At 40.3% G+C, this 19,246-nt stretch overlaps 2 protein-coding genes across 3 annotated transcripts in view; one reads left to right on the forward strand and one right to left on the reverse strand.

Moving 5' to 3' along the window:
* The window catches only part of LOC133223577 (protein NPAT), a 28,648-nt gene extending 23,674 nt beyond the window's left edge, over positions 1-4,974 (reverse strand). For both annotated transcript variants that reach the window (XM_061374386.1, XM_061374387.1), the window contains exons 1-2: positions 4,793-4,974; positions 643-761 (exon numbers count right to left, since the gene is read on the reverse strand). In XM_061374386.1, coding sequence (XP_061230370.1) covers positions 643-761; positions 4,793-4,829 — 156 coding nt within the window. In that variant the 5' untranslated portion in view covers positions 4,830-4,974. The remainder of the gene's footprint in view (positions 1-642; positions 762-4,792) is intronic.
* Positions 4,975-5,000: 26 nt separating this feature from the next.
* The window catches only part of ATM (ATM serine/threonine kinase), a 65,401-nt gene continuing 51,155 nt past the window's right edge, over positions 5,001-19,246 (forward strand). The window contains exons 1-12 of the mRNA XM_061374388.1: positions 5,001-5,145; positions 7,247-7,348; positions 7,434-7,546; positions 8,775-8,920; positions 9,363-9,527; positions 12,095-12,260; positions 12,548-12,786; positions 13,634-13,797; positions 14,166-14,335; positions 15,761-16,132; positions 18,436-18,630; positions 18,963-19,058. Of these exons, the coding sequence (XP_061230372.1) occupies positions 7,277-7,348; positions 7,434-7,546; positions 8,775-8,920; positions 9,363-9,527; positions 12,095-12,260; positions 12,548-12,786; positions 13,634-13,797; positions 14,166-14,335; positions 15,761-16,132; positions 18,436-18,630; positions 18,963-19,058 (1,898 nt within the window). The 5' untranslated portion in view covers positions 5,001-5,145; positions 7,247-7,276. The remainder of the gene's footprint in view (positions 5,146-7,246; positions 7,349-7,433; positions 7,547-8,774; positions 8,921-9,362; positions 9,528-12,094; positions 12,261-12,547; positions 12,787-13,633; positions 13,798-14,165; positions 14,336-15,760; positions 16,133-18,435; positions 18,631-18,962; positions 19,059-19,246) is intronic.

Here is a 19,246-nt window from a genome sequence, read left to right on the forward strand (position 1 = left end):
ACTTAATATCTAATCCCTGTAATATGCACACTGTATTAAATCCCAATCTGTATATATTAAAAATGCAAAGTATCTAATTATCCTGTAGCAGTATGTACTTATGTACATACAGATAGATACACGCTGTATTTATGCAAACCCAAAGTTCCACATATCACGTGGGACAAAGCAGATGATAATGATCAGAGAGGAAGCTGAACTCAAACAATATTTGCCAACAAAATCTGGTACCCCAAGATAAAGCCGAGGTATCTTACCTCAATATTTAATACGTACTTGAAATGGAGTCTAGGACAGAAAAGCAATCTCTAATAAATTACAAAAGCAGCCTTGAAATCAATAAAACTCTCGAGACACCCTTCCATATATCAGCCTCAAAGCTATAAAGCAGACCAAATATAACATACTGAAACCAATTTGCATATTTTGCACTTAAATGCTTCTTAGATTAAAAACTAGAAATCAAGTAACTGCTAATACCGCAGGATGAAAAAAAAAAAACAACAACAAAACCCAGAGGACATGACCCAACTAAAAAATTTAAGCAGCATTTGAGAAACACTTGTTACACTGAGATATCTCAATTTTCCTTCCCATGGATGCAAGACGATTTAACTTTCTGCTTTGCAAACACAAACTCACCAGCAAGCAGGCTGGAATAAACCCATCCTCTGTACAGTGCTCTGCATATTCTTTCAAATCTGAGCTTTCCAAAATAAATTCACGGCAGGTAGCCAGAAGTTTTTCTTGTTGTAAATACCCTGCAAGAAATCAGATGGAAATTTTTGCTATTTTATTCATCCCTCCTGCTCAATAGGTATCAAAACATTAACATAACAGCTGCATACAGCGTTGAAATAAGATTTGTATGTTGGACAAGGATAGGGAGGTTATTTTCAAAAAAAGAAACATCTTTCAAAATATTTCTGTAATAGTTAAAACCAGAAAGAGCACAAATATATTAGTGATACCACACAGGACTTACAATCTCTTCCAGACTGGAAGTGAGGCAATATGAAAAATTTCTGATTGACCTTTAGCACAAACAATACTGTACAGACATGAAAATGAAAGCTCTTGGCTCAGGAGGCTGACAAACCAACCCTTGCACAGGCTGAACAACTCGGTGTGATAATTAAATGGAATTCTCTAACATTCTGTTAGTAAAGTGCATTGCTATGTAACAATAGCTCTCCACACATCCTCCTGTTTCAAAACAAGTAAAATGTGTGTGGTTGTTACAACAGCACGTAAGATTTATTAAAAAAAAAGCATTGTGCAAAAATTAGTAACAGCAAAATGTTTCCCCCCACTTAAGTGTAATTTTCATTTCAAATAGATGTACCAGCTGCAACCTGTGCTCTGCACACACCCCAAGACTCATAACTTCCCTTAACAGGACATACACTAAAAAGTTTACTTTTCCAAAATTCCATTCCTCAGCAAGTATGTTCTGCTTTAATCAAACTTTTTAAGACCTGCTTTAATCTTCAAATACTCTAAACATTAAAAGATAGAAATAGACCAATCTGAATGAAGGATTCTAGAACAAAGAACCACAAAGGAAAATGTCTCTTCTTTTTTGCTTGTAGCAGAACTGAACATGCAATGTTTTAAAGAGAGGATAAAATATGTGCCTAATTATACAATCCAGGATACATATACATCAGCGTATCTATTTCAGTGGAGCCCCAAAATGACCCACATCAGTTCAGGAATGCCTATAGGAAAATGCAGCATTACGTCTGTATGAAGAGAAATACCCTTCAGCAGATACAAGCATAGCTGGAAAAAGCAGATCATATTTCAGACACACAAGCCCTTGCTCCTATCTTCAACAAATACGCAAACTTGAAAGTTAAACACAGTTTGGGAATAACTACTGTGAGTTTAATCACAGTGTATGAGCTGGCCTATCTGACACAAAGCATTTGTGATACCCGTGGAAAAAGAAGGGCTGTCCTATTTAATTTTTCAAATACATTTAGCTATAAAACTCTCAAGCCACAGATTGCTGGAAGCTGAAAGGGTGTTTTGGGAAAACACAATTATATGCCAGTTTTATGCTTATAAACCATCCACTGCTGGCCAGGATGGGAGATGGGGTGTTAGGCTAGGTGAAGCTTTCATCTGTGTGTCATATTTTTGACATACTGTCAGATCTGTCGTTATCTCAGCGTTTTGTTGGGTGTCACAAAGGACTGTCCTGGTTTACGCCCAGCTGGTATAACTCATAACCACACAGCTGCTCGCTCACTCCCCCACTTCTTCCATTCCACCTCCAGGTGGGATGGAGTAAAATCTAAAGAAATAAACCCCACAGGCTGAGATAAGAACACTAAAGTATAATACAAAACTACTACTACTACTACTACTAAGGGAAATAACAAGGGAAAAGAATATAAAACTAAAAAGGGAAGGGAAAAAAACCAACAACAAAGCTGATTTACAACAAAAAATGATGCACAGTATAGTTGCTCACCACCCACTGACCGATACTCAGCCCCGACCCAAGCAGTGATCTGGGCCTTCCAGGTGACTCCCTCCAGTTTATATACTGGGTATGACGTGCTGTGGTATGAATACCCCTTTGACTAGTTTGGGTCAGGTGTCTTGTCTCTGCTCCCTTCCGGCTTCTCATGCTCCTCCTCACTAGAAGAGCATGAGACTGAAAAGTCCTTGATCAGAGTAAGCTCTACCAGGCAACAACTAAAACACTGGTGTGTTACCGGCATTGTTCTCAGACTGAAGCCAAACACAGCACTGCACCAGCTATTAAGAAAGAGAAAAATAACTGTTACAGCTGAAACCAGGACAATTGGTACAGCTTTCTTACAGTCAAGCCCAGGTAGACACTTACGTAGTGTTGCAATTTTTCTTTCTTGAACCTACTACTACAGTATTACAAGGCATGACCAAATGCTTGCATACAGGGAAAGTTGGCTCATACACCAATTTCTTGCAAAATAAGGCATTCCCAAGTTTAAAAAATGCCTAAATTAAGATCTGTGCAACTGAACCCGTGTGCACACGTCGTATAACGGCATAACAGTACACAATGTTTAATGTCACCAAAAACAAATTAAGGGCACAAAAGGCACAGTACCTTCTGAACTACCTTAAGAAATGTTATGACACATCTAACTTGTAGTACACATTCACTTTTGTATTAATTAGAAAAAGATATATTTTCTTATGTATTTTTCTAAGGGTGAGCTCATCGTATTTTAGTTTTGTTTGTTAAACCAATATTCATCAGCCTTCACAGGACCAGAAAGACTATATAGAGAGGGAAAAAAAAAAGATTAAAACAAAAAGGAAGAATTATTACACTAGGAATCCTGTTTATTCATCCAAATTCAAAGATGACTCCTAGGATGTGAATCCCTATCAGAAGACAGAAAGAGCTACAGTGAATATCCTGTTCTACAACCTTAAATGCTAAGAAGATTGATAGACATGATCCATGCACCATGCCACAACAGAAACAAAATAGGATGGATCATCCTTAGGATACTTAATATTGCTCAGTTGTATAAAGTCCCTGGTAAGCAAGTGAGCAAGGTTTTCTACCCAGACACCCGTAACTTAGCCATATTTTTAATAGAAAAGTACAGCAAGATACCTCTCTTTTATAATTTTAAGTGTTTTTTTTTAATGCACGGGGTTTCTAGCAATCTTCTGTTACTTCATAATAATAAAAACATCACACCTCTTACTAGCCTTGCTTCTCAGGACAGTAGCAAGAAATACTTAAGGTAATATTTAAAACTAAAACGTGCTAGTGGATCACTGAAGAAAAGATACAGTCTTAATGGCTTTGAATTCAAAAACGTGGACAACTGAAAACCGAATCTCAACGCAAGCTGCCAGGTAATCCTGGCAACCTGTGCCAAAAGGTGGATAGAATCACAGAATGGTTTGGGTTGGAAGGGACCTTGAAGATCATCCAGTTTCAACCTCCCTGCTATGGGTGCAGGCACCTTTCACTAGACCAGGTTGTTCCAAACCCCATCCAAACTGGCCTTGAACACTGATTCTCTGGGCAACCTGTGCCAGGGCCGCACCACCCTCACAGTAAAGAATTTCCTCCTAATATCTAATCTGAATCTCTTCTCTTCCAGTTTAAATCCATTTCTCCTTGTCCTGTCACTACATCCCTTGTAAAAATCTCTTTCCAGATTTCTTGTAGGCCCTTTTAGGCACTGGAAGCTGCTCTATGGTTTCCCCAGAGCCTTTTCGTCTCCAGGCTGAAAGACCCAGCTCTCTCAGCCTGTCTTCGTAAAAGATGTTTTGGATCACCTTGTATTCCTCCTGGAATCGCATACTTTTAACAGCTCCTTCACCAGACAGCTGTCTGTACGTGGACACCAGAGACCATCACATTCTCGTAGAGTCACAGCTGAGGAGCAGTGACCGCCGGGCGGGCTCCCCTGCTCCCGCAGCGACTCCAGAGGCCCCAAAGCCCCTCAAGACCGAGCTGCGTTTGCTTCCCGCTGGAGACTGGGCCGGAGGAGAGAGGGGGCAGCCCAGAGACCGCTGCCATGGGGCTACGCCTCGGAGACAGAAGCAACGACAATCCCGGCCTAGGAGAGCCGATCACGGTGCGGTCGAGGGTCAAGGACGCAGGGCTCCGTACTCCTGCCGCGCCGAGGGCGCTACCGGCGGCTGACAGCCCCCAGCGGAGACCCCACGGCGCGGCCGCCGACCTGCCCCCACCCCGGGAGACCCGCCGCGCCTCAGGGGGGAGAGGCGGCCTCACCCGCCCTCGCTGGCTCTATCATTCACTCACCCAGCACCAGCCGGGCCACGTCGGACGGCAGCAACATGGCCAGAGGCGGCAGCGGGAACGGGGGGAGGAGGGAGGTAGTGGGGCACAGCTCCTTGAAGGCACAGCTCAGCCGCCCCGCCACCGAGGCGAAGGCGCGGAAACTGCCTGCTAGCGCCAGCCCAGCTCCTTCCGCCGGAACTCGCTGCTGCCGCTCATTTACTTCCAGGTCCCCCCGCAGCCGCCGCTGTGTGTGCACGCTGCTCTGCTGCGCACTGCTCAGGTACACGCTGCTGGGAGGAGAGGGGGACGCGCACCGCAGCCGCGGGCGCCCCTTCCACCCAGCCGGCTCCCACTGCCCGCCACGCCGCTCGGAGGTGGGCCCGCTCCTGTCCCCCTCTTCCGACTCGCACCGGGTTGCGGCGGCGACGCGGCTCCGGCCTGAGGGGCTACTCGGCCTCCCCTTGCCTTGCCCGGGTTAAGAGCCCTCCCGGGTGGTGAGCCCAGCTCTGCCGCCCTTGGGCAGCTGAGGTGACGGGCCCGAGCTCAGCCCAGCGGCCGTCGTGCCGCTGTTTGGGGGGTGGCCGCCCCGGCTGCGGCCGCGGGGGACTCACGACTGCTGCGGGGATACCCGAGCGGGAGGTCGCCGTGCGGGAGCGGCCTGACGGCGGCCGTTAGAGTAACACCCCGTGCTCTGGCGCGGGAGCATCTCGGGGGGGGGGGGGGGGAATGCCGGGGGAGCAGTGATTTATGCACTGCTGATGTATGCCCACCTTGACCAACGTAGTCTTTACCACGAAGTGACGGTGGTCATAATGGGTAGTTGGAAAACTATGCAACTGGTGAGAGAAACAGTAGATGGATTCTGTATTAGGAGTTTATCGCTGTTGTTATTATCCCTTTAAATGCTCTTAATTACGAACTAGAGGACTAATCTCTTCCTGTTTGATACCCGGACCCTACAACCTTAAAACCCATGTTGCTACAGTTCTTGGTCCACCATTTTTCAGCCCATCGGCTTTTTAGACACTGTTAGTGTTAAAATGTTACTTCCTCCTTTCAGTTTCTCTTTCAGCAAAAGCATCAAGTTTGATTTCATTTCATCATTTAAATGAGTTCAGCTGTACTGTACAGCCAGCCTTCCTGCTTACGTTTTATTTTCATACATACCTATTAGTCAGTGTATCTCTTGATCATACTTAGTCCCAGCCAGATCTTGACTGAAGCCAAAAACAATAAATAAAAGGCAGTAGATACTTCTGGTTTTGCTTGTCTAAATGTCGGTTTTTATATTCACACTGAAGTGCACAAGACGCAGTGCTGTGTGTTGTGAATGCCCATTCTCAGTCGCTTACTGAAGCCTCAGCAGCATGTGCTTGGAGTTACTTTGAGTTTGTCTTATCTTTTTCTGACAGAGTTTCTCTTGGGTCTGCTTTAAAGGTGTAAAAGGAGAAGCATGAAAATTGTGTACAATGTCACTGTTGTGTTCTGCATCAGCATAACTAGGTAAACTAGAAATGCAGGATCTGGCTAATTCCAACCTCTGTTGAGGAAGATGAGGCATCATTTTGAGTGGCTACAGAAGAAAAAGGTTGTTTTCTCTTATGATTGATACTTGAGCATTCTTTGACATGTTGAGTCCAGAGGGATTTGGCAGTGTGGTAGTGCACGCCTATAAAAATGTGGGGTATGAGAGAGGAAGTTTTCAAAGTGCTACCTTCTGCTGGCAGCATGAGATTGACAGGTTCTGATAGCAGCTGGCTATTGAAAGTTGGTGCTGTTTGCCTGGGTGTGTTCATCTCTGTGTCATTTGAATCTTCTTAAAACGTCACTCATATTGCCTGACCAACTCTACTCTTAACACTCAGAAAAAGGGAGAAAGTCACGTGAAGGGGCTCTCTGCTGTTATTCTTTGACCATTGCTTTTGGGAATAGGTTATGTTCTTGGCATGAGATTTTTCTTCAGTCTTGTGATCAGTAAGACTAACCCAGACATGAATGAGATTTTCAGTGAAATGGTACTGCGGTTGTTTTTGATGCTGGAGGGGAGACCTTATAACAGTCTGCCAGTACCTAAAGGGGCCTACAAGAAACCCTGAGGGGGACTTTTTACATGGGCATATAATGACAGGACAAGGGGAATGGCTTTAAGCTGAACGTGGGTAGTTTTAGATTAGATAAAAGGAAGAAATTCTTCCCTGTGAGGATGCTGAGGCAGTGGCACAGGTTGCCCAGAGAAACTGTGATTGCCCCATCCCTGGCAGTGTTCGAGGCCAGGCTGGATGGGGCTTGGAGCAACCTGGTCTAGTGGAAGGTGTCCCTGCCCATGGCAGGGGTTGGAACCAGAAGATCTTTAAGGTCCCTTCCAAGTGAAAGCATTCTGTAATTTTAAATATATCACATTGCCATTTTTTTTTGACTCGTTGACTTGGCTCTGTATAAAATAATTACTGTTTTATCCTTTCCTTATCTTTGCAGATACAAATGACCCTTCTGTTAAACTGAACCATGAGTCTTGCATTACACAATCTGCTTGTTTGTTGTCGTCGTCTTGAAAATGAGAAAGCTGTGGAGCGAAGGGTAACAAGTTTTCTTCTGGTGTGTGTGCCTCAATTAGCAATGAAGGGAATAATTAATAATTCTTTTTCTTGAAATACATTTCCAGAAGGAAATTGAAAATTTCAAGCGACTTCTCTGTGATTCTGAAACAGTTCTCCAGCTGGACCGGAATTCTGATTCTAAACAAGGAAAGCAGCTCAACTGGGATGCTGTATTTAGGTAGTTTCCTTTGGATTTTTTTCCTTTGTTAATGGTTGCAGTTTTCTTATTTGAAACATCATTCTTTTGTTTACTGGGCCTCTTTTAATGCTGATCTTTCTACAGGTTGATTTAGCCTTCTTGTCAGCTTGTAAACAAGAAGTGACTTGTTAGTCTCTGAAAGAAGTGAATTTAAAATAGCCAAAATGAAACACATGCAGAAAACTTAACTGCTAGGAAACTAATCATTAATTAAGTGGTTGTTTTTTCTTGCAAAAAATAATCGTTGCTTTCTTTTATTGAAAATTATCCTCTGCATCTGAATTTCAATGTGTAATTCATATGTAGATTGTAGATAGCTCATTAGAATGTTTTGTGTTCCTGAGTTCTTCAAGATACAGTAGAAGGAGCGTGGCTTGTGAATTAAAGAAGCTGGAATGAGGTTTATAGAGGCCCTTTTCTTATATAATCTGCTTTAGGTGTACTGTGAGACTGGTCTGAGCATTTGTGCAATCTGTTCTTAGAGCAAGTGGGCCCAGTGTTAAATTTCATGTTAAAAGTGCTTCTGAAATGTTAGCTTTCATAGGCTGGTGTCTGGTCAGCTTTCCATTATGTTTTTAATTGCTTAGCATTGGAGTAGTTCTTGTTTCATAGCTGTACCAGTAATACCACAAAAGGTATTTGATAAATTTTATATGTTTCTTTTGAGATGGCCAGAAATACATTAGAAATGCATAGGAGGAATACAGAAATACAGATTCTGAATAGGAGGCCAGAAAATTGACGGTAATTGCTAGTGACAAAGCCAGTGAAAAGTTTAATCTAGTTTTAGATCTAAAATGTAATCATGTTAATTTTTAACAATAGTGAAATAGGACTTGGAAGGTTTTCCCCAGTAAAAACAGTGAAGAATACTTCTTACTGTTTTGTTGTACAATGTTGCAGCTTAAATAGAAAGACTTGTCATTGTTTTTTTTTTCCCTAATTATAAATTGTATGTTTAGCATTATACAAAGTTTAAAGGAAAATTTGGTTTCTATCTAAGGTGCTTCTGGATTATTTTAGAATTTACAGGTCCTTTAATACAATTATTTCTGTCATTCTAAAACTGTAATATATTCCAGTTGGTTTTAGTCTTTGATATTTAGAATTGTGAGAAGAACAAGCACTGACAATCTAGGCTAAAACTGTAATTACCTATTTTGCTTTAGTCATAAATGTGCAGATACTTAATCTTTTATTTTTGAAGTGTCTTGCAGAAGTATTTCCAGAAAGAAATGAAAAACCTGCAGCAGACAAAACCAAATGCATCTACTTCAACCCAAACTACCAGACAGAAAAAAGTGCAAGAAGTTGGAAGCTTGGTCAAATATTTAATCAGATGTGCTAATAAAAGTCAGTAACATCTGTTCATATGGAATTACTGTTTTGTTTTGGTGTTTTGTTTTCAACTTTGAGTTTTTACTCTGATGTAAGTTACCAGGGTAGGGTTCATCTTGCTCACTTCCAGGTGTTCACAATTTAAATATCTTGATGTGAATCAGTCCTTTGTGCTCTTTCTCTGTCCTTGTTGATGTTCACAGTGCCTTTTTCTAATTATTCAATGGGTATGTGAGTGTTGTGTCCTCTCATAAGTAATTTATTTCTTAGAAACTATTTAAGCTGATTCCTAAGAGAACTGTTTCTGAACTGTTGAGGTTTTTTCTTTTAATTATTATTTTAAAATAAACATTTACAAGTAATTTATTTGCTACACTTATTTTTTACTTAATTTGGTACTCAGATTTATTTGGTACACTTTGGGTTAATTACAGTCTCACGTTCTTTCTTCATGTAGGAGGACCCAGGCTGAAATGTCAGGAACTTCTGATTTATGTGCTGGAAATTATAAGAGATCCAACAAGTTGTGCTGCATGTGGATCTGATTGTAGTAGTATACTCCTTAAAGATATTCTCTCAGTAAGGAAATATTGGTCTGAGATATCCCAGAAGCAGTGGTCAGGTAACATTTTTAAGCCTACAACCAATGTCTTGCCATTATAAAAGCATGATTAGGTACATTGTGGTTTTTTTATGCCCTGTTGTGTGAGATGCTACACAAAAAGTGGACTAAAAAAGTGTCAGCCTTGTAAGCTTACAGTTGAATTAAAGCTTAGAAACTTAGGAACTAAAGATTAGGAATTGTTTTTTTTTTTTCTTTTTTCATGCTGTTTGCCTATTGCTTGCTGGAAGCATATGTACTCATATAGAATCAGGTTCTATATGAGTTAATATATAAACACATGGTCTCCACAGGGCTTAATATGTGTAACAAATACATGGAATGTGTGCGCTGCAAATACCCTCAATAAAACTTTACTGATGTGCTCCTGTTCACAAGTAATTAGGTAGTAGCTAGTGTAGTTTTGATAAAGTATTACTATTAAATTTTATTATCAGAGTTTTGTTGGCTTATGAAGGTCCTAAAAAGCCTGTTGTGTCACTGTTATATGCACATATTTCATACCAAAAAAAAAAAAAAGACAACCTAGAAAGCTTAAGATTTCAGTAGATAAAAGCAGATTTAAAAGTTGAGTGATGACAAGGCATGTAGCCTGAACTGAGTGGGAATACAGATAGGATTTTTCACTTTTCAGAGGATTGAATTTGACTCCCAAGATATTTACCTTATTTATCATGGGGAATAATTTTTATGTATTTTGAATCATTTGATGTGTGCTGAGCTCTCAACTCATCTGTTTTTATTTGTTGATGGACTAGAACAGTAATTTGGAAAAAAAAAGGTAATCAGAAGTTTTGCAGTCGTGTTTGCTGCATGTTGCATGTACAATTTTGGAGAAAGTGTAGAAATACTTTATTTGCATGGCATAGTGCTGTAAAGTCAATTTAAATTCCTGAAAAGCATTTTATGAGAAAATACTCTGCTTTGTAGCTTGAGAAACTGATGAAATAGAGAATGGAAATAAACCTGCAAAGAATTCAGAAGAAGGGCCTGGTGATACTGGGAATGAAAGGGCGGGCAAAAAAACCCTGCTGAAGGCTGGTAAAGCAGAGCAAATAAAATGGTTCCATTGAGATTGAGAGGTGTGGTTTGGTAGTTAGAGAGCCTGAGGGTGAGATCTCAGAAGTTAAAGAATTTGGTACCATTTGACCATGGATAACTTGAATCCTCAACTGCATAGGAAAGCTGCCTGTGACTAGGAGCCAGTGAGTGGGGTAGAAGACAAAGGGCTGTAAGCCTGCAGGTTGGCACAGGATGTGAAGGTAGGGACTGGTCAGATAGGGAGACTGGAAGCTGGAGTTCAAAGTACTAAATAGGAAAGGCATTTGAAGAATTGGGTACTTGGGTAGAGCTGATGGTAGGTGGGTAGAGAATGAGACAAGAAACCAGGGTTGTTAAAGACATGTTGAAGAAGTCATAGAAGGGAAGCTAAGACTGAGTGTCACAGGAAGGATACATGCAGGTTGCATGAGGAGCCTATGAGAGTTACTGTGTGCCAGTTAGGTAGGTTAGGAACATGGAAGTTAGCTGAATCTGTACGGATGGAAGCTGGAAGTGTGACAGAATAAATGTTGGCATTAGATCTTAAGGGGCACAGTTGAATTCAGTTACTGAACTGAGGTTGGACTAAAGGCCATAAATCTAGAGGAAGTCAGACTTTAATAAAAGAAGCTTGTTTCATTTAATGGATTTGAGGAGAGATATATGAGCTTTGTAAAGGTTATCATAACCTTTTTTAGCAATTCCACCTTGTTTATAATGCTTGGAGTACAATGGAGAAGTCTGTTTTCTACTTACAAAATCAGTGATCTGGTGCAGCAGTTGAGAGTAAGAACATGGATTCCAGTTCTTGGCCAAAGTTAGATAAACAAGTACTAATTTCATGAGGTGCTCTTATCTGCTGGAAATTCTGAGCTTCTGAATGTTGATAGTCATGTTTGTAAAAATTATGACAAGCTGTCATATTGGCTGCATCATCAAAGGAGTCTTGTGAGGCCAGTAGAAGCTGAACTCAATCTTACTAAAAGAAACTGGAGGCTGGGTGAATTTCCATGTAATGGAAATATGGGGAGCCTTAGTTTCAACTGTTCTGATAGGTTTACCTACTCCTTTTACACCAAATTCTTTGTTAGTGTGTGTGTGGCTGTAAATTGTTTCCAAGTATTTTATTGTGTATTCTGCAACAAATGGAGCCCCTGCTCTACTTGATGTAGAGTAGAAATTGAGCATGGAAGTAGTTGTGCAAATTGATCATGAGGCGATAGGTACTTTGCTCAGTGTAACACAAAGCAGACTATATCCCAGTTCAGAATGAATATAGCTTTACTTCCAGTGTAGACTACATGCTTTATTTCCCACATGCACATTCCCCCTTCCCTGTTAACTTTTGTGAATAATGAAATGCAGCTCAATTCAGAACGATCATTTCTATATATTTAATACAATATTTTGCTTCAAGCATTTTTTATGTAATCCTCTGTAGTATATATGCATATATATGTTTTTATATTTACAACATATTTACACATTACATCATATACACTTTTTTTTTCTTAATATGTTTCCAGAGTTGCTAATCCTGTATGGCCAATTATACCTCAAACCTTCTGGGAAGATTAATAGAGTCTTGGTGGCTAGGATAATTCACACACTTGCAAGGGGGTACTGCTTCCAAACTGATGGGTTGAGTTCTGATATGCTTATCTTCTTTTCAAAAGCAATGCAGTGTGCAAGGTATGTTGCAAGTGCTCCTTTTGTATGCTAATACTTACTTTAAAGAATAACTCATTTTAAGTATTTGGGATAATACTTTAATAACAGCAGGTAATACTTCTTCAGGCATATTTTGTTCTGTCTTTGAACACCAATTTAATAAATTACTGAAAATATTAACTTCTGTATTTAGTGGGCAAATAATATTCTAAATATAGTTACTTGCTAGTATTTGTGTTTAAACAATTCCTGTGAAAAGAAATAAGGTTATTTATTCTGGAAGTTTGAGTGTTAGGTTTATGTTGCAGGCAAGAGAAGAGTGCTGCAGGCCTGGATCATATTGTTGGAGCAATGAATATCTTCTGCAATAAGTTTGCTGTCAACTGTCGCATACGGATTTGTAAATTAGGGGAAGAAATTTTGCCTACAGTCCTTTATATATGGACTCAGTATAGACCAAAGGATTCCCTGAAGGAGTCAATAGTTGAATTGTTTCGTTTCCAAGTTCATATTCATCATCCAAAGGGTGCAAAAGCTCAGGGAAAAGGTACAGCAAAAGTTACCTGGGGTTTTTTTGAGTTTTTTCTATCACTGTATGTTATTGTTTGAATTGTGCCAACTTTCTGAATTTTGATATTGAGTCTTGGAAACATTAATGGGAGTGACGACTACGTGTCGGTAGTTTTATGCTATAGATTGAGTGAAAGTGAAAATGAGTTTTCAAATTGTATGCAGTAAGAGAATATTAACTGTAGTAAGTCCTGTAAGGGTTGGGGTTTAAATCTTTTAAATCAAAAGGTGATTTAACAGAATCAAAGCACACAATATTTGGGAAGGGAAATAATATTTTAGATTGTTTTTAGCTTGTCACATGTGCTCATATCTTACGAGGTCTGTTTAAACCTAAAAATTACTACTATGGTCTAAATCTGACTTACTGTAAAAAATTTTTCACAGAAGATCACTCAGTAACTGTGCTTGTCTGTCATGGCCTATTTCAGTTACAGCATCTTTTTAAAGGTATTGGGTTTTTTTACTTTGTCTGCAAATGGCAAAGAGTTTATAATCAGTCCAAATTTATCCATTGCGTATCATAGTAGTTTTTCCAGTTAGAAAAAAGAACTGTTTATTACAAACTTTGTTCCTTCCCTAATTACTTGTATACACTGATTAAATTCTCTTTAACCTTTTTCACTTTTTTTGTTTTATTCATTCTCCATTATAAGGTTTCTTTTGCATGTCTGCATTTGTTAAGCTTTTTATGCTTTACTCTGATTTCGGCTGTACTTTGCATTGTCTAGGTAGGTGTGTACTTTGCATCATATAGGTAGGTTTGCATATTGTATCAATACAATGTGGTACAGGTTATCTTTTCATTGATTTTGCATGTACAGGTGCATATGACTCAGCAAAATGGCAAAGTATCTTATATAACATGTATGATCTGCTGGTGAATGAAATAAATCTAATCAGTAGTAGAGGAAAGTATTCTTCAGCCTCACGTAATATTGCTGTAAAGGAAAATCTGATTGAATTAATGGCTGATATTTGTCATCAGGTAACGTTTTTATTTGAATATAAAGTTGACTATTTATTTGCTGTGTTGTGTGTTTTACTTTTTTAAAGTAATAGGCTTTAGCATTTCCTCGTAGTCATTTACTGATGTATTAGTACCTTTTGTCTGTGTTCTGTTTAGTTGTTAATTTTTGTGCAGTTTAGAAGCGTGTGGACTCCTGAATCACACTAGGTTTCACTAGTGTTGTTTATTAGACTATAAACAAAGGTTCTGTTGTAGTAAAGAATAATTCTGGTTGCCTCTTAAGAGGCTTTATGCACAGTAAAAAATGGACCAGTTTAGCTTGTCATTTCAGTTTTCCCTACTTTTTTTTATTTATTTGCATACTTCTTGATTTCTCTTTACAAAAGGTTTTTACAGAGGATACCAAAGTCCTGGAAGTTACCCAGTCATATGCTGTTTCACAAAGAGAGCCCAATAATGAAACATTACCAAGCAAGCGCAGGAGGATTGAGCTAGGCTGGGAGATAATTCGAGACAACCTGCAAAAATCCCAGAAGGATTTTGATGTCATACCTTGGTAATACCATCTTTACATGAAACAAATATTACTAGAGACATCTTTCTACATTTACATACGTTCTGAATGTGCTTTCAGATGAAGTATCTGGGCATGCAGACATAGATCTAAGCACTCAGGTTATCATAGCATTTAGAAAGTAATGAGTAGCATTTGTGGCACCCTTGCTGTAAAAATTTTGTATCTTTGGTTTCCTAAGTAATAACACATGAGGTCTGGTACACTGTGTAGTAGTGTATAAGATATTACTGCCTCTGATGTGTTTTTTTTTTCTCGTCTCTTGTGCTAGATATTGCCATTCTTTATGTAAGTGTTGTGTATGTGATCCAGCTTGTTAGTATTAGGAAGCGAACGTGAGATTTACTGATTTCTTAAACTGGCTGTGTCACAAGACAGCAGCCATTAACAGTTTGGGCATTTTGGGCTGGTTCACACACTTTGTCAGAATATCTGGCCTGAAAACTGTTGAAGGGCAAGGCCTAGCACCTTAGCTTGGACCTTGATAGAGGGTTATTTTGTTTGATGAGGGTCTTCTGCTCTCGAGGTATAGCTACATACCATCTTCCACTGAGTGCTGCAGGAGGATTCTGTAGCAGAGAGCTTGACAGGGAATCAAGATAAAAGATCACAGCTAGACTTTTCCAGAACTAACCAGTTTTAGTCTGAAGCCCAAGAATGTTGACTTTTTAGCTGCAATAGATTACACCAGATGGTTTTTTCCGCTAGTGCTCCTTTCTGTCTTTCTGACTTTTCTTGGAAAACTGCTGTACAAGGCTCCACAACAGTGCAGCTGCTAGTGGTTTGAGTTCTGAGCTGGGGTGGCAGGTTTCTGTGTGTGTGTAGGTATGTGTGTTTATTGCTCTCAGTATTGAGGAAAAGTGCCTGTTTTGAGTAATTAACATGCCATTTGTGTGGAGATGGCCATCTCCAAAAAATACTGCAAGTATTGTAATTTGAGTAGAGTTGCAACCATTGCTATGAACAGCATCCTTCCAACATACCATGCCCAGCTTAACATTTTGTTCATTTGATGAATTTTACTTCTCTTATCTGAAGAGATGTTGCTGTAATGTTCTGTTTATGTAATTTCACCCTTAAGGCTACCCCGTGGGCCAGAATGTATAACAGGCCAGTCCAGGAGAAGGAAAAAAAATATTTTTCTTCCTGAAATTTTCTTCCCTTGTGGTCAGAAATCAGTGAAAACAGCTTGTAAGAAATTATTAGTGATAGTGAAGCAAGGTGAGCAGGCTTTACAAGTGAAAACAGTACTAATACAGAATCTTTAACCTTTGTTAGTAAACAAATCAGCTCAGTACTGGAAAGTATAAATGTAAAATGACAATTGGAGAACACTTCGTTCATTTGCTTTTGAAGACACAAATTTACATATGTCTGATATTAATTGCTTCACTTTGTGTTTTCAAGGTTACAGGTTACAGCTCAATTAATATTAAAGTATCCCATGAGTCTTCCCAACAGTGAGCTACTTCCCTTACTCAGTATACTTCACCAGTTACTGCCTCAGCAGCGCCGAGGAGAAAGAACCTCATATGTGCTGAAGTGTCTTAGAGAGATGGCTTTGTGTCAAAACCAGAAGACTGATTTGAAAAGCAGCCAGAAGTTGGAGCTCCAGAGAATCTGGGCAAAGATTTGGTCTCTTACCATTCGTAGTGTTAGTTTCCAGCAAATTGAAGTGGAGAGCTTTGGGCTGCTTGGAGCTATGATTCAAGGAAATCTTGTTGTGACAGATAAAGAACTCTGGAAAATATTCTCAGGACCTGCATGTAAACCTTCAAGGTAAAATGGGAAGCAAGGATAATATTTTTGTGTCTGATTCACATTACTATTATTGTGCAACCAAAATCACTGTATTATTCAAAATAACATTATTGTTGTGGCTGTATTTCTGTTCAACTGTACACATTTGAGTTTTAAGCATTTGAAATGGGCATAAATACAGATAATCATAAATACATAGATTTCAGACATAAGTCTGAAAGCAGGCAGAGAAGAGGCAACATCTTCAAATGTAAAATGACTAAAAACGTCAAATGGAGAGTGAAAGAAAAGTTGATTTTTGAAGTTAAAAAGTATGTTTTCTTCTAAATTTTGATTCTGAAATGAGTATTCAGAAACAGTCTAAAATAGACAGGAAATGTCTGTAATAGCCAAAATGTGGCTTTTGAAAACACACTTAAAAAAGGAGATTTCCAGTGTGTGTGCGTAATAACTTGCTTATATACTTGATGCTCCCTGAGCATGCAGAAGTAGTGACTTTGCTTTAGAGTGCTGATCACTCTCTGTTCTCGGGAGAACTAGCTACACAGGATTTGGAGAAGGCTGAGGTTCTCTGTGACTTCTTTACCTCGGTCTTCACTAGCAAAGGCTCTGACTGCACCACCCAAGTCTTGGAAGGCAGACACAGGGACTATGAGAATGAAGACCTTGGGACACTGTAGGTGAGGAACTGGTTCAAGACCATCTCTAAGAAACTGAATATGCACAAGTCCATGAGTCCTGATGAAATCCATCCGCGGGTCCAGAAGGAGCAGGCGAACGAAGTTGCTAAGCCACTGGCCATCATATTTGAAAAGACATGGCAGTCAGGTGAAGTTCCCAACAACTGGAAAAAGGGAAATATAACCCCCATTTTCAAGAAGGGAAAAATGGATGACCCGGGGAATTACAGACCAGTCAGTCTCACCTCTGTGCCTGGCAAAATCTTGGAGCAGATTCTCCTGGAAGGCATGCTAAGGCACATGAAAAACGACAATGTGCTTGGTGACAGCCAGCATGGCTTCACCAAGGGGAAATCCTGCCTGACCATTTAGGTGGCCTGTTATGATGGGGCTACAGAACTGATGGACAGGGGTAGAGCAGTTGATGTCATCTACCTGGACTTGTGTAAAGTTTTCGACACTGTCTCACACGACATCCTTGTCTCTAAATTGGAGAAACATCAATTTGATGGATGGACCACTCGGTGGATAAAGAACTGTCTGGATGGCCACACACCAAGAGTTGTGGTCAGTGGCTGAATGTCCAGCTGGAGACCTGTAATGAGTGGTGTCCCTCAGGGATCGGTGTTGGGACCGATCTTGTTTAACTTCTTTGTTGCTGACATGGACAGTGGGATTGAGGGCGCCCTCAGCAAGTTTGCTGATGACACCAAGCTCTGTGGTTTGGTTGATATGCAGGAGGGAAGGAATGCCATCCAGAGGGACCTTAACACACCTGTGAGGTGGGCTGGTGCCAACCTTATGAAGTTTAACTATGCCAAGTGTAAGGTCCTACACTTGGGTCGGAGCAATCCCAGACACAGCTACAGGTTGGGCAGAGAAGAGATTCAGAGCAGCCCTGCGGAGAAGGAGTTGGTGGTGCTGGTCGATGAGAAAATGAACATGAGCCAGCTTCAGTGTGCGCTTGCAGCCCAGAAAGCCAACCGAATCCTGGGCTGCATCAAAAGAAGTGTGACCAGGAGGTCGAAGGAGGTGATCCTGCCCCTTTGCTCTCATGAGACCTCACTGGAGTATTGTGTGCAGTTCTGGTGTCCTCAACATAAAAAGGACATGGATCTGTTGGAACAAGTCCAGAGGAGGGCCACGAGAATGATCAGGGGCCTGGAGCACCTCCCATATGAAGATCGGCTGAGAAAGTTGGGACTGTTCAGCCTGGAGAAGAGAAGGCTGCGTGGAGACCTCATAGCAGCCTTCAGTATCTGAAGGGGGCCTATAGGGATGCTGGGGCTGGACTCTTCATTAGGGACTGTAGTGATAGGACGAGGGGTAATGGGTTGAAACTTCAGCAGGGGAAGTTTAGATTGGATATAAGGAAGAAGTTCTTTACTGTAAGGGTGGTGAGGCACTGGAATGGGTTGCCCAGGGAACCTCTGAATGCTCCATCCCTGGCAGTGTTCAAGGCCAGGTTGGACGAGGCCTTGGGTGAGATGGTTTAGAGCGAGGTGTCCCTGCCCATGGCAGGGTTGTTGCAACTTGATGATCTTCAGGTCCTTTCCAACCCTAACTATTCTGTGACTCTGTGATCAACAAATACCACATTGTTTCTCACAGATGCCCTGTGTTCTCTTTTTTTTTTTACAGTTCTGCTGCATATTGCTTATCATTATTGATGACTGCCTATTCAGTGCCAGCAAATTTGGATATAGGAATGGAACAGAATAATTCTGAAAGAAGTCTGGGTTCAGTGTTAAGGCAAGCAATAATGAAATGGCTACTGTCCAGCTATTTGGAAGAAGAAATGGAAGAATGTGCAGAGTTGCCTCCTGTGCTCTGCAGGTAAAGTCTTTGTAGCCTATTTTTATACGTAAATTCACTCTGTGACACAGGAGATTACACAGGAAAAAGTGGATTTGCAGAATTGCATAATATTAGTGCTTTGGTAGAGCTTATAGAGTTTGTAAGCTTATTTTGGAATGTCACTCTGAGGCCATAATTTACTTAGCTGTCCATAGCACAGCAGATACTTGAACTATGTTTAAAATCTTAAGTGAAAACTTAAGTTGCTTAAAAGATATGCAGTTAATCTGGTCAATTGTTGGGTGCAGTTCAGGAATCCCAAGAGCTTGTCTGATGGCAAGAAACTACAAAATGATTTTCTTTTTCTACAGTGATTTTCCTCATCTTATGTTACAAAAGATTCTTGTGAGCCTTACAATGAAGAACTGTAGAGCTGCCATGATTTTTTTCCAAAATGATGCTAAATGGTATGTTTTTAATCAATCTTTATAGATACTTATGCTTCTTATATTTGTCAGTTTAGCAAGCAGAGATAATGAAATGCATAATTCCTCAAGTTCTTTCGCATCTTACTGTATAACACCTTTGAGACCCCATGAAAATAACAGTGCTTTTGTGATTTGTTAAGATGCTTTAAGCATATGTTAAAATAGTC

Source organism: Neopsephotus bourkii, unplaced genomic scaffold, assembly GCF_033783945.1.
Source record: "Neopsephotus bourkii isolate Nb327-2 ecotype Australia unplaced genomic scaffold, CSIRO-AGI_Nbou_v1 NB_1638, whole genome shotgun sequence".
NCBI classification, from domain to species: domain Eukaryota; kingdom Metazoa; phylum Chordata; class Aves; order Psittaciformes; family Psittacidae; genus Neopsephotus; species Neopsephotus bourkii.